The sequence below is a fragment of the Suricata suricatta genome, chromosome 13 (genome assembly GCF_006229205.1).
Source record: "Suricata suricatta isolate VVHF042 chromosome 13, meerkat_22Aug2017_6uvM2_HiC, whole genome shotgun sequence".
In the NCBI taxonomy this organism is placed as follows: Eukaryota; Metazoa; Chordata; class Mammalia; order Carnivora; family Herpestidae; genus Suricata; species Suricata suricatta.
Window position 1 is genome coordinate 30,714,476 of NC_043712.1, and position 13,839 is coordinate 30,728,314.

The following is a 13,839-nucleotide window of genomic DNA, read 5'->3' on the forward strand; positions in this document are numbered from 1 at the left end:
AATTTTAGTGTTTTAGTAATAATTTCTTTTTAACATTTTTTTAGCTTTTTTTTTTAATGTTTTATTCATTTTTGATACAGAGAGAGACAGAGCATGAGAAGGGGAGGGGCAGAGAGAGAAGGAAACACAGAACCTGAAGCAGGCTCCAGGCTCTGAGCTAGCTGTCTGCACAGAGCCTGACGCGGGGCTCGAACCCACGAATGTGAGATCTGACCTGAGCCGAAGTCGGAGGCTCAACCGACTGAGCCACCCAGGCGCCCCTCTTTTTAACATTTTAATACAAAATGACTTTATAAAAAGTGTTAGGTGCATGACATTTTGTATACTAAAGAAAAGAGGTAGACTTCCACCTAGAAATTAAATGCATAAGTATTTGTATATATTTAAAATTTTTTTTTAACGTTTATTCATTTTTGAGAGACAGAGACAGTGTGTGAGCAGGGGAGGAGCAGATAGAGAGGGAGACACAGAATCTACAGCAGGCTCTAGGCTCTGAGCTCTCAGCACAGAGCCCTATGTGGGGCTTGAACTCACTGACTACTGAGCTGAAGTAGGACATCCAACCAACCTAGCTACCCAGGTGCCCCTTTATTTATATATTTCTTTAAAAACCTTTAATTTCCACATTGGACTAGATTATTATGCCTGTTCTGGAACTGTGCTGTGTGAGGTCAGCATTCTGAAATATGCAAGTTTCTTGTTAACACAGTAATGTGCAAAAGAGAGGAATGTAAATATGTATGTTAGTGAGTATGGACATTACTTATGTTTATGTTAATATTTGTCTATCTTGAAACAAGTTCAGACTTAGAGAAATATTATAGCTACAGTATAAAGAACATATATATTCATAGACATAGACTATTTGACATGATGCCCACAGTCCATGCTTTAGCAGGTATGTCATACAAACAAAAGCATTCCATTACATAACCTTAGTATAGTCATCAAAATCAGGAAATTAAGATTAGTATATTACTGGCATTTAATCTTCAAACCTCAATGATGTTTTGCCAGTTGTCCCAGTAATGTTCTTTTTTTTTTCTTCTTCTTTTAAGTAAACTATGTGCCCAGGGTGGGGCTTGAATTCATGATACTGATATCAAGAGTAGCCTGCACTACCAACTGAACCAGCCAGGCACCCCTCAGTAATTAAAAAAAAAAAAAATTAATTTATTTTTAATTTTAGAGTGGGGGCAGGAGGGAAGGGGCCGAGGCAGAGAGAGAATTTTAAGCAGCTGATTGATGCAGGGCTTGTTTCCACGACCCAGGGATTCAGGACCTGGGCTGAAGTCAAGAGTCAGATGCTCAACTGACTAAGCCACCCAGTCCCTCCTCAGTAATGTTCTGTATACCCCAAATCATTCGTTGCATTTACTTGTAATGTCTGTTTTGCCTCCTTCAGTTTGGTATAGTTCCTCAGTCTTTCCTTAACTTTCACTGACTTTGACACTTGGAAGTACGTTGGGACAGTTATTTTGTAAAATTTTTCTCCCATTTGGATTTATGTTCCCTCATGGGCTTTATGAATTTGGTAGGAATATTGACACAAGTGATGCTATGGTTTTCTGACTGCATCCTGTCAGGTGGTGCATGGTTTTGATTTGTCCCATTAAATACTCACTTTGATTACTTGATTAAGTGCTGTCTGTCCAGTTTTCCACTGTTTACCTTTCCCCCTTTGTAATTAGTAATGATTTATGAGGAGATACTTTGAAATACTGTTAATATCCCATTTTTTATTCATCTCTTTATTCATTTATTAATTTGTGTTAGTATGGTTTTTTATTTTATTCAGTGGGTCACTACAGAATTTAGTGGCTTCTTTGTTCTTCTGACATGTGCGTATTTTTTTCTGAGTACTTCTGTACTTCCTTATACCACAGATTGTTCTAGATTCATACTTTATTTTCTCCGTCCCAGCCCTGCAATCAGATATTTTTCAGAGAAGCCCAGTTTTCCTTTAAGTGGAGAATGGTATTTTGAAACCAATTTCAGGACTCTGGGTGTGGTCATTGCTATTGGACCCTGGTGCTCCCAGACTGTCGGTGGACAGAAATCAGGAATTTAACACTACAGGGTTCATTCTAGTTGTCTTCTTTTCCTCTTGTATCTGCCTTTTCTGAAGGTAAGAACCCTGGTTTCTGTTATACTTAATATAATCTACTTGATCAATTTGTGTATAATTGATCTTTTGCTGCCATCCCTCTCCCATGCAGGCATTTCCTTCACTCCATTTGAACTCCCAACTCTGTGGAGACAGTCTGCTTTTACCTATTCATAAATGGCCTTCTATGGGCCACTGCAGCTCTCTTACCCACTCCAGTGCTATTTATCTACCTAACTCAGTCCCACCCAATGTCTTTAGAACTAAATTGTTCAGAGAGAGAACTTCCTAGTGACAAAGCAAAGGAGCGTCAGAGAGTGGAGGAGAGGGAATTTCAAGCAGGATCCCCAGTGTCAGTGTGGGGCCCCGTATGGGATTCAAACTCAGGAACCATGAGCTCATGACCTGAGCCCAAATTGAGTCAGATGCTTAACCCACTGAGCCACCTAGGTGCCCCTGAATATGGACCTTTTCAATTGCATTTTACCTTTTATAAATGAAAATATTTACTGCTTGTTTTGAGTAGGAAGATGGCATCAGAAATATGTTATTTACATAAGCATAAAAGAGAAGAAAAATTGCCATGTGAAAACTCTGGGTGGTATTAATTTAGAGCAGGTTTTCCAGGGAAATAATGCATAGAGCTGTTGATGATTTTTTTTCAGGGTTGATTGGCTGTTCCTTTGAATTTGGCTTGACTAGATTGATATTCTTGTTTCTCCCAGTCTTTGTCTTTCCAATGTGATTCTTTCACATATTTCACTTTTGGCACTTGATCTGCTTCTGGAAACGTGTAATGAAGTCTCTGAAGGACTTGATGTTGGCTTCCCTCCTTTTGTTTCCTTGAGAACTTAGAAAATTAAAAATACTAAGAATTTGACCCCTACTTCCCTTATATTTTTCTTCTTTTCCTGTGGACTGTTTCCTTTGCTTTACTTTTGGCAAATAGAAGGCAGTGTTATAATTAATTTGAACAGGGGTTTAGTATTTTCTGGATCATTAAGTGTTTTTCTATGGTATGTTTTCCTAACAAATGGAGAAAAGGTTTTTTGAGTCCTTTGTTCACACCATTCAGATCTTTTTGTTATATTACTACTTAATAGAAGAAGTTTCTACTTTGATAGATTGCAGCTCCTTTTTTTAGGGCTGTGAGAGGAGTTTCTCAGTCTTTCATTCCTGTGCCTGGCACTTAACAGGACTAGCTCAGGGCTCAGTAAATGTTTAAATAATAAATTGCTTGGAAAATTAGCCCATAAACGTGATTGACCTTGGACATTTGCATCTTCAAAGTCATTATTTTCAAGAAACTAAAAATAGAACTACCCTATGATCCAGCAATTGCACTATTAAGTATATCCAAAGGATACAGAAATAGAGATTTAAAGGGGTACATGCACCCCAATGTTTATAGCAGCATTATCAACAATAGCCAATCTATGGAGAAAGCCCAAATGTCCATTGACTAATCAATAGACAAAAAAGATAGGAAGATATAGTATAGATAAACAGTGGAGTATTACTCAGCCATTAACAAGAATGAAATCTTGCATTTGTAAGGAGATGGATGGAGCTAGAATGTATTATGCTAAGGGGAATTAGAGAAAAATACCATATGATCACTAGGTGGGTGATTGGTATTAAGGAGGGCACTTGCTGTGATGAGCATATAAATGTTATATATAAGTGATGAATCACTGAATTCTATTTCTGAAACCAATGTTGCACTTGTAAACTAAAATTTAAATTTAAAACAAAAAGGCCATTTTTTGGTTAAGTGTTCTGTTATATGTAGGGTAAGTAGGTTAAAAAAAAAATCCGTAGAACTGATTTGATCCTGATTTGGTTACTGGTTTTCTTTTCTGACAGACAGTTTGTCACAGTTTATTGGTTATCCCTGCCCGAAGCCAGAGCTTTGACATCCTGCAGAGTGCCATCAGTAAGCATTTGGTAAATATACTTAAAAAAAAACTTATTTTTGTTACTTAAAAAAGCATAGAGAATTCTTAGTTAAGAGTAGTTTTGCCATAGGCAAGGAGTGAGTGAGTGTCCAGACTGAGAAGTCTTGATGTTTTTCCTGGCTGTTACTAATTACTAATTACTGTGACCTTGGGAAAATCCCCCTTTTCTAGGACCCTACTTTGTACATCTGCAATGAAGAGCCTCTTAAAAAAAGTGTTTATTATATTTGAGTGAGAGCATGCACAGGGGATGGACAGAGAGAGAATGAGAATCCCAAGCAGACTCTACTGTCAGCTCAGAGGCCAACAAGGGGCTCGATCTCACAAACCACAAGATTATGACCTGAGCCAAAATCGAGTCAGTTGCTTAACCAACTGACCCACCCAGGTTGCCCTGCAATGAAGGGCTTTAAAATTATACCTCAGGTTCTTCTGACCTGTAGTACTTTAATTAACACATACCTGGTGTTGGTGTATTGGGAATTCTCATTTCCACCTTGAAGATTTGCGTTCTGAACGAGGGATGTAACCTAACAAGCTCAGGGCCTGGTTACTAGAAGCAGCAAGCTCAGCCTTGAGACTGTTTAATCTTCTGACCAAGTGGTGTTTCTTATTCCCAAAAACCCAGGATTTTGCTTTTTAGCTTCCTCCAATGTTTCTACTTGGATTTTTGGCTTATTATAATTATGTACGGTGCAGAGGAAGACTCCCACATTTCATCTCCCAGGCACTCTCACTTGTTTGGGTGATTTTATAGGTACATTCCAACCCCCTTTTCTCCTTTAAAATGTTACTACCTTTGAGTTGGAAGGGTACTGCTTTGAATTCCCAGTACTCTTTTTTCTCTGTTGTCAAACTTCTAATCTTTATTTATCCCTTGTGTCTCTAAAGATCCTTACCATTTTTCTTTTCACCTCCATTCCAAGTATTTATGCCTCCTTTGACCACATTCATTAGTAAAAGATTAACATGCCAGTCAGTCTTGGCCACTGTTTTCAAACAGCCTGATCAGAACCTGCAGACTTTTTCATGATAGCTTAACAACAGTTTCCAGGAGATTTCAGTCATGCATACATAACAGTTACAAGTTAGAGTCCACCTTAATGACCAACAGTAGAGTCCAGTTGAATACACAAACCATGATGGTCCCTTACTGGGGTTTTGAGGCAGTCGAGTGTTCAGTATAGTAATGTCTTACTTCGCGGTGTTTTACTTAGTCGTGTCTGAATGACTAGCTAAATTAAAGGGCAAAGGCAAGCTAACTGTAAAATGAACTTTGGTTTGTACATTTAATTACCTGGGATAGAGGTGGTGCCAGATATTAGAATTTTATAGTCTGAAGAACCTAAAAATCATGGAAATGTGATTGTTTGTATCAAGATTGTGGGGGGTGGGTGGGAGGGTGCATAGAATAATCCTTTTAAATGATGGTATTTCTGACCATCAGAAGCTGTAATGTCTTGAAAATTTTAGTAGACTGTCATGGAGGGGAGGCAGTGGATTAAGTTAATAGTATCTCCTGAGTTGGCATGTTTTCAAAGTTATTTAATGTAGTAATTAAATTTTTTTAAGTTTATTTTGAGGAGAGTGCATGTGTGCACTTAGGAGAGGGGCAGAGAGTGAAGGAGAGAGAGACTTGCAAGCATGCTCCATGCTGTCTGTGGCACAGAGCCCAGTCTCCTGGTTTGTGAGATCATGGCCTGAACCGAAAGAGTTGGATGCTTAACTGATTGATCTACTCAGGCACCCCTAGTAATTAAATTCTTAAGGGAAAAGAGGACCTTAAGGTGTGGCAGGTGGTATGTATTCTCTTTGTGCTGTTTTTCTTAGTAGAAGTGATACTAACTCTCCAGTTAATGAGGTTTGCTTTATCCTGGAAAGGAGGACTGTTGTGAAGAGGTCATTAATCTAATTTTTCTCTCCCTAGGTTGGGTTGACTGTGATTCCTGACAGTACAGCTGGCTGTGTTTTGGGTGTTATCTGTAAGCTCCTGGATCATACGTGTGTGCTTAGTGAGACTCTACTACCGTTCCTGGCTTCTTGTTGCTACAGTCTTCTTTATTTTCTGCTCACTTTAGAGAAAGGAGAAGCAGAACATCTAAGAAAAAGGTAATAGTTTTTGTACTCTTCAACTTTAATTTTTTTTTAATTGAAGAGTGAAAGAAAATTAGATTTTAGAAATATCCTGATTCTCTTTCAGAATTTGTGTAAACCTTAACTGGCTTTTTCTTTATTGTTTCATAAATTCTCTTTGTATTGTAATGGGAAATTTTAGGTTTTGTTATCCTTTTAAGCTACAAATTTGAAAAGTTAGATGGCATTATAAAGTTTCTTGGGAGGTTTCCATATTAATATTGCTATAGGTCTAGCAAGAAGAAGAAATTCTACCTTTACAGGAATGTACTCACTAATAAGCACAAGCCTTTGTAATTTGTTTTGGGCTTTATTAGAACTAGCCAGAGTAGAATTTAAATTCTTGGATTTAAGGAAATTTTTCTAAGATGATGGTGTTTATATTAGTACTTTAACTCTCACATACTATTCAGACTAAAGTTTCTAGCATAGTTTGGAACATTTCACTTTAAAAAAGTATTCTCATGCTTATGTTCTTATTGGTATGCCTATTAAAATTTTTTGTAGAAGGTTTTTTAAAAAAAAATCTAACATGAACAAAGATAAGAAAATAAAATTATTCTGTTGCCTGTTAACATTTCGATACTTGTCTTTCTAGTTTTTTTAACTTTTATATATCATAAAAATATGTATGAAACATTTATATAGTTTAAAGAGTAAGTTTAAACTGAACATCCATTTAACCAACCTCCAGGTTCAGAAATAGAACATCATCAACACACTGCTGTGTACCCTGTACAGTTAAATTTCTTTTCTGGTCCCCCCCCCCCCCCCAAGAGAAATCATTTGTGTGTTAACAAAAATTCAGCCTAGTAAATTTTAAACGTCTAATTGGCTTTATTTATTGATTCATTAATTGCGCAGCATCCCATCTAGCCAAAGTAGAGGGATCTAAAGGGATACAGAAAAGGATAGTTTTTTAAAGATGGACAGGGAGTGGAAAAACGGATATTATTAGTAAAGAATCCATTGTTGAGGCAGGGTGGCTCTCTGGAATGGTAGGGATCTGTCAGTACATTTTTCCTAGTGCTGATCAGGAAGTTCCCATGTTGACTGGTTAAAAGTTTATTGGGGGGTTGGATCTTCAGTTAGTTGAGGTTTTTAAGTCTTGGTTTACTGACTTGGGGCCTTCACCTGAGTAATGCTATTTTGAATCTGTCGTTTTCTTTTTAATGAGTTCTTAATTGTTACCTTCTAATTAAAAAAACTTTGTATGTGTAAACAATATAATTTGTTTTGCATATCTTAAGAATTTTACATAAAAGGGATCATACCGTATGTTTTTGTCATTTGATTGTAATCATCATTTGTGAGTCATTCATGTTGATTCAAAAATTGTTTCTCCATACAAGGGCTAAGCAGACTTCTTTCGATAAAGAGTCAGATAATATTTTAGGTTTTTCATGCCAATAAGTCTGTCAGAACTGTTTAACACTGCCCCGGTAATATAAAAGCAGCCACAGATAACATGTAAATGAATGAATGTGACTTTCAATAAAACTATCTACAAATATGGGCTCTGATCACAACTGGCTCTACACTTGCTTTACAGTATTTTGTTAGGTTAATGCCCCTTAACTTATCCATTTTCTGGGGCACCTGGATGGCTCAGTCGGTTGAGCATTTGACTTCAGCTCAGGTCATGATCTCACAGTCTGGGTTCGAGCCCCGCATCCGGCTCTCTGCTGACAGCTCAGAGCCTGGAACTTGCTTCAGATTCTGTGTCTCCCTCTCTCTCTGACCCTTCTCTGCTCACACTGTCTCTCTCTCTTAAAAATAAGTAAAGAACATAAAAAAAAAAGAAAGAAATAGTAGTTTAAAAAAAAAACTTAACCCATTTTCTTGTCAACAGATATTTAGATTTTTTTTGCTAAGTCTATGTGTATGTTTAAAACTATGGATTTTACCTTAAATAGACTCTAAAGTTTATACATAAATAAACAGATTTGATGGTGTTTTTCTTGTGCATCATCAAACTTAAGGTCTACTAGGTCAAGAAATGGCTTAATAAATCCCAATGCACTTTTCAGCGTTCAAAAAATTTATAATAAGCATCCCATTTTTTGAAATGTATATGCTAATTTGCCATTTCCTGTCATTTGAAATATAGCCCCTTTATTAAGTATTAGAGAAGTTTCAGAGGTCTTTTATGTGTGTGTGTGTGTGTGTATACATGTGTGTATATAGATATATATATGGTTTTGGTATTTTTTATTTTATTACTGTTAGAGAGTGTATGTGAGCAGGGAAGGGTTAGAGAGATCATTTGTAATTTCTTATGGAGAAACATCCTGCTTTTGACCTTATTTATTAGCTAGACTGAACAAAATTCAGTGTATTTCCCTGATAAATGTGCTTAAAGTATTTTATGCTAGGCATTAGAAATTTGGTATTTCCAGGACCTCGTGTATTTCTGAAATGACATTATTTAGTCACAATGAAGTGTTGCCATCCAGAGTCTTATGTACTTAACTTTCCCTTTTCGGTTACTCCTACTTCCCTGAAAAGGTGTGTGTAGGATTATAAATAATGAGGATACCAGTCAAATTACTAGAAGACTTTGATTTCACAAGAGCTGATCAAAAAATCAGCCTTGACCAGTCCAATTTTAGTTTAAAACTGTGGCCACTGGACTTTAAAGCTATTCTGCTGTCTTTCGGACTCATTGTTAGTAATGAAAAATCTGTTTTACGGAGCCCTCTTGATTGTAGGTAGTAATCTGTTCTTACTGTTTTCTCTTTACTGTTTTGGGTTTGCAAATCAGGGTGTGTTCTAATGTAGGTTTGTTATTATTTATACTGCTTTTTGAGACTTAGTGTACTCTTTAGTCTGGGAAGTGCTGTTATTGTTTCTGTTACCTCTCTGTTGTTTCTCTTTTTTCCTAAAATCTCATTTAAATAAATGTAGGGAGCTTCTGTCTGTCCTCTACCTCTTAACATCTCCCACTTTGCTTGTGCTTTATTTAACTCTCCCTATTGAGTTTTAATGTGATGATATTAAATATTGTAATAGCTCTATAATTTTTTCTTTGCTCTATTTTGGGTTTTTACTTGGCTTTTTGTCACTCTTGCTTTTTCATGATTTACTGGTGTTACTTTAAAGTTCCTGTCAGTGTATTTTGTGTGTTCTTTTTCTGGTGTGGGAATTCTCCCTCATTTAGGGGAGGAGGTAGGGCTCTGGAGAATCTTTCATGGGGTTGAACAAACTCATGACTTGGATTATATACCTTTTCTCTGAGTACATCTTTTGTGAGAGTTCTGTGGTGACCTCCCTCTGGGTCAGTTTTACATTTGCATTTTCCTGTCTTCCAGGTCCATGCAAGGAGAATAGTTCTAGCTCCCTGCCTCCACACCCAGGGCCTGAAGCCTCAGCTTCCCCCACTTAGCTGCTGAAAACTCACCTAGCCCTAAAATCCCATGTCTAGTTCCATATGCCAATTGTGGTATCTATGACTTCTGTAATAGTTTCTGGCACCTAGAGATTTCACCATTTTGGGTTTTAAACTTGGCTGTGTATTTTTTAAAAAAGTATTTTATCTGGTTTTGGAGTAGAAGGAGGTTATTATCTGATCAGAACAAATCAGAAGTTTGTGGAGTTAGCTGAACTCCTGAAAATTGTATGCAAAATACTGAACTTTCATCAGTTTCTTTAGAGTGTTTTTAGTACTATTTGCTTTATGTTGAGTTCTGGTACCTTAATTTCATTGGTCTCAATTCTATCCTTTACATGCTTTATAGAATAAGTATAGTTATTCATGTGCATGACAACTCTTAGGAAACCCTAGGAATGGCTGTTCATATGGTATTCTTCTATGGTGGTACCCAAGTCTCTCATATTTCTCTTTGACTTGACAGTTTTTTTAAATTGTGGTGGTGTACTAAACTTTAATGTGAAGGTGGAGTACTAAACTTATTGATCCATTCACTGTACTTATATTTAGTATTATGTAGAATCCATGAGCCCTTTTAGCACAGTTTTGATTGGAAATTATTTGAAATCCACTCAAGTTAAAGTAGAAAATGAATATATTGGATCGTTACAGGAGTAACTCATAAGATTAAACCCAAGGGCTAAGAATTGCAGAGGCAGGAATTGAAACCCATTAAGGACCAAAGTGGTTTTCTCTAGTTTTTCTTCTAGATTGTGTAGTCTTTATCTCTGTGCCTTTGCCTCATTATTAGTATGTCTGCAGACTGGCTTTTTTCCTCTTGCACATGGCTATCCTAGCCTGGCTGTGCATGAGTCAATACTTCAAATAAAGTCTCCATAAAGAGGATCAGGTTGGCTTAGAATGGAGTCAGTGTCTACCTTGGATGGGGATGCTGCATCATGGAAATGGAGTTGGGGAGGTTGGTCACATTGTGAAAGGGTTGCCACCTCCACATCTGGGGGTAGTCAGATTCTCTTTGCAGGATCTGGAGAGTAGGAGAATGATTATGCACTCCTAATACAGAAACTATTTCAGACTAAGGTCAGAGTCTTTAGCAGTCAGTGGATTCTTTGTCCAAAAGGATATTGTTCCGTTTAATTGACACTCTTCTAGAGTATGGTTAGGCTACTACAAGTCCATTTACCTTTATCATAAAACGTTTTTGTTCCAGCTCTATAGCCAAACCAAGGGAATGGTGCTTGCTAAAATTTGGATTTCCCATTTCTGGCCTTTCATTATCTGGTAACACAGTAGCAGTCCACTTACTGGCTACTTTCTGAAATCCATTTTGGTTCCTTGCGAATACATCTTTCTCTGCTTATCTGCCCTGTTTAAAACATTGAAGAACCTCAGAATCCATGGCACAGGGTTAAAATTTCATGAAGCTTGTTTTTGTTTTTAAATAAACTCTACCTTCAAAGTGGGACTTGAACTCATGACCCCAAGATCAAGAATCGCATGCTCTGCTGACTCAGCCAGGTGTCTCAAGTTGTCTTGTTTTTACCAGTGGGATTTTTGATGGTATAATAGTTGGGATAGTGTTCAGTGTTAGAAAACAGTATGCATATGTAGATGATTCTGTTCTTTGGCTAATCCTGTGTTATGTATGGTTGCTGTAGAGCTTTAAGAATGTCCTGTTAATAAGCCCAGGGAAGTGATTGCTAGGCTTCCTGGAACTCATTGAGTAGGGGAGAGCAGCTGATTCTTCATTGGATTTGCTTATTTAGCTGTGATGAAACCCAGTTGTTAGTTTAATCTGTGGGGTTTTATCAGAAAACAACACATTTCTTAAAAAGAACATTTTTGCTTTTGGGAAATATAGAAAGGGTACTTCTGTGTGTGTCGGCTAACTGACTCATTTCTGTCTGTTACTGTAGGGACAAGCTGTGGGGGGTCTGTGTCTCCATCCTGGTGCTCCTGCCTCGTGTCCTCAGATTGATGCTGCAGAGCCTGCGGGTGAACAGAGCTGGGCCTGAGGAGCTGCCTGTTGTGGGCCAGCTGCTGCGCCTGCTGCTTCAGCACGCACCCCTCAGGACTCATATGTTAACCAATGCCATCTTGGTGCAGCAGATCATCAAGAATATCACGGTAAGAAGCATGGCACTGGGCTTTGTAACCTTAGTACTAGAAAAAGGATGCATGGGGAGGGTGCTCCGGGGAGCCAAGGGTGCAGTGACTGACTCCTGGAATGAAGCCCATTCTGTGGCTTCCCCTGCTGACTAGCACCTGTCACTTAACCAGAGGGAAGGTCTTTGATCCAGAGTCAGTAATAAAAGGCTTAAAATACTTAAATTGAATTAAGGTGGCAGGCAGCTTAGAAAAGGGACAGGGCATCAGAATCACTCCTACCAGGATTCTGATACAGACTATTGATTAATTGTGTTCATTTGGCATGTTTTTAATCCTGAGTTGTTTTACCTAGCTGTAGGAATAGTGACTTCATTGGGTTTTGGTAACCATAAAGTGAGATCATTCAAGTAAAGTTTTTAGTGAAACTGACAACAAATGTTAGTTGTCATTAAAAACATTATTTAGCAGGAATAAACTTAAGGCCAGTTTCTAGCCCCTTGGTTCACTGGAGAATAAGAGGACGTTAAGAAGTTGCAGGCTTCAGGTTTGTGTAATGGCTGGTTCCGGGTTCATCTGTATCTGTTTTTGCAGGGGCAGCTTTGTCTAGGATTCCTTTGGTGTTTTGGTTTGGAAGAGTTTTTTTTCTATAGGTATTGGTATTTGGGGGTATATTAGTTGATATATGTAGTAATACTTTAGAGTAATAGAGCTTGTATGTGTATATCACACATTCTCATTCTGAATATTCTCACTAGCCTTGTAGAAATAATGCAGAATAATTCAGAAATAGAAGAGAAGAAAAGTCAAGAATTTGGATTATTCAGAGGTTGGAGAATCAGCTTATCTGTATAAGGAAGAGTATGACAAATGATCAGTCGGCCTTGCAGAACTAGTCTCGGTTGATGTTAGTACATAGATTGTGAGACTCCAGCATGCCAAGGGAGGTCCTGAGTTATGATGGTTGAAGGTGAAATGTCAGTTATATTTGAGAGGAACAGACGAAACAAGAAATTGGTAGTACATGTACTTGAGGTTGTACCCAGGAATTTTCACTACCTATAGTAATACCCAGTTAACAAATACTCTGTAGTGATTGATTAATGGAGGATAGGTTTGTAGTGGTTCTGAGATCTTGTTTGGGTGTGAAAAATACTGTCAGGTGGCATAACAATTTTGATACAATTCTCAAATTATTGTTTTTCTCTGCAGACATTGAAGAGTGGAGGTATTCAGGAACAGTGGCTCACAGACTTACATTATTGCTTCAATGTGTATATCACTGGGCACCCCCAGGGGCCCACTGCATTGAGTACAGTGTATTAAATACAGTAAGAGGCACCATGGTACCTCCTGTTTGAAATTCTTTATTCACGTCTATCTATCTAATTTTGAAGAGAGACTGATGTAATGTTTGTCATTAAAGCTGAACTTTTAAAGAAGTTGTTCATGAACCTTCCTTTGCACTAAGGCAGGAAAATAACAGACTGGCTTCTTGACTAGCACATTATACTTGGTCACAGGTGGGTAGAGTATTTTGCATTTTATAGAAACTGAATATTTACAAAATACAGAGTGATTATACCTTGTTATTTACCAAGAAAATAGAATCTTTGTGGTCTCAGTTCCAGTTCATTCGGACAGCAACAGAAAATCAGTTTTTTATTTGGGAATGATTGCCTTTATCCATCGTGGCATTCAGCTCCTCACTATGGAGCTGTTACTTAACAGAGGTTTTCTAGTTCCCTTTGCAGGAGCAAGATTTCCAGATAGTGCTATAGCTGTTTGAGGTTTTCCTACATCTAAATGGTACTTGGTTTGATCTAGATAATAATTTGACCCATCATAATTCTTTTAAAGTTAGCTATCTATAGCAATTATATTGACCCTTGAACAATGTTGCAATGTTGGGGGAGGGTTTGGACACTGACCACCCCTATCCCCCAGTCAAAAAAAATCTGTGTATAATATTTGACTACCTGAAAATTTTATGTTGACCAGAAGCCTTACTGATGATCAATTTACACATTTTTTTTTTTTTTTCTGAGAGGGAGAGAGAAAGAGAATCTTAAGCAGGTTCCACACTGGGCGGGAGCTCATGAGCCATGCGGGGCTCAGTCTCATGACTTGGGAGATCATGATCT

The 13,839-nt window shown here is 37.7% G+C and overlaps 1 protein-coding gene across 2 annotated transcripts in view; it reads left to right on the forward strand.

Moving 5' to 3' along the window:
- The window catches only part of TEX10 (testis expressed 10), a 64,014-nt gene extending 50,877 nt beyond the window's left edge, over positions 1-13,137 (forward strand). The window contains exons 13-16 of one of the 2 annotated variants that reach the window (XM_029919881.1): positions 3,974-4,054; positions 5,993-6,174; positions 11,506-11,716; positions 12,908-13,137. In XM_029919881.1, the coding sequence (XP_029775741.1) occupies positions 3,974-4,054; positions 5,993-6,174; positions 11,506-11,716; positions 12,908-13,021 (588 nt within the window). In that variant the 3' untranslated portion in view covers positions 13,022-13,137. Of the gene's footprint in view, positions 1-3,973; positions 4,055-5,992; positions 6,175-11,505; positions 11,717-12,907 lie in introns of those variants that run through there. The other variant, XM_029919882.1, reaches the window with a different exon arrangement.
- Positions 13,138-13,839: the final 702 nt, after the last annotated feature.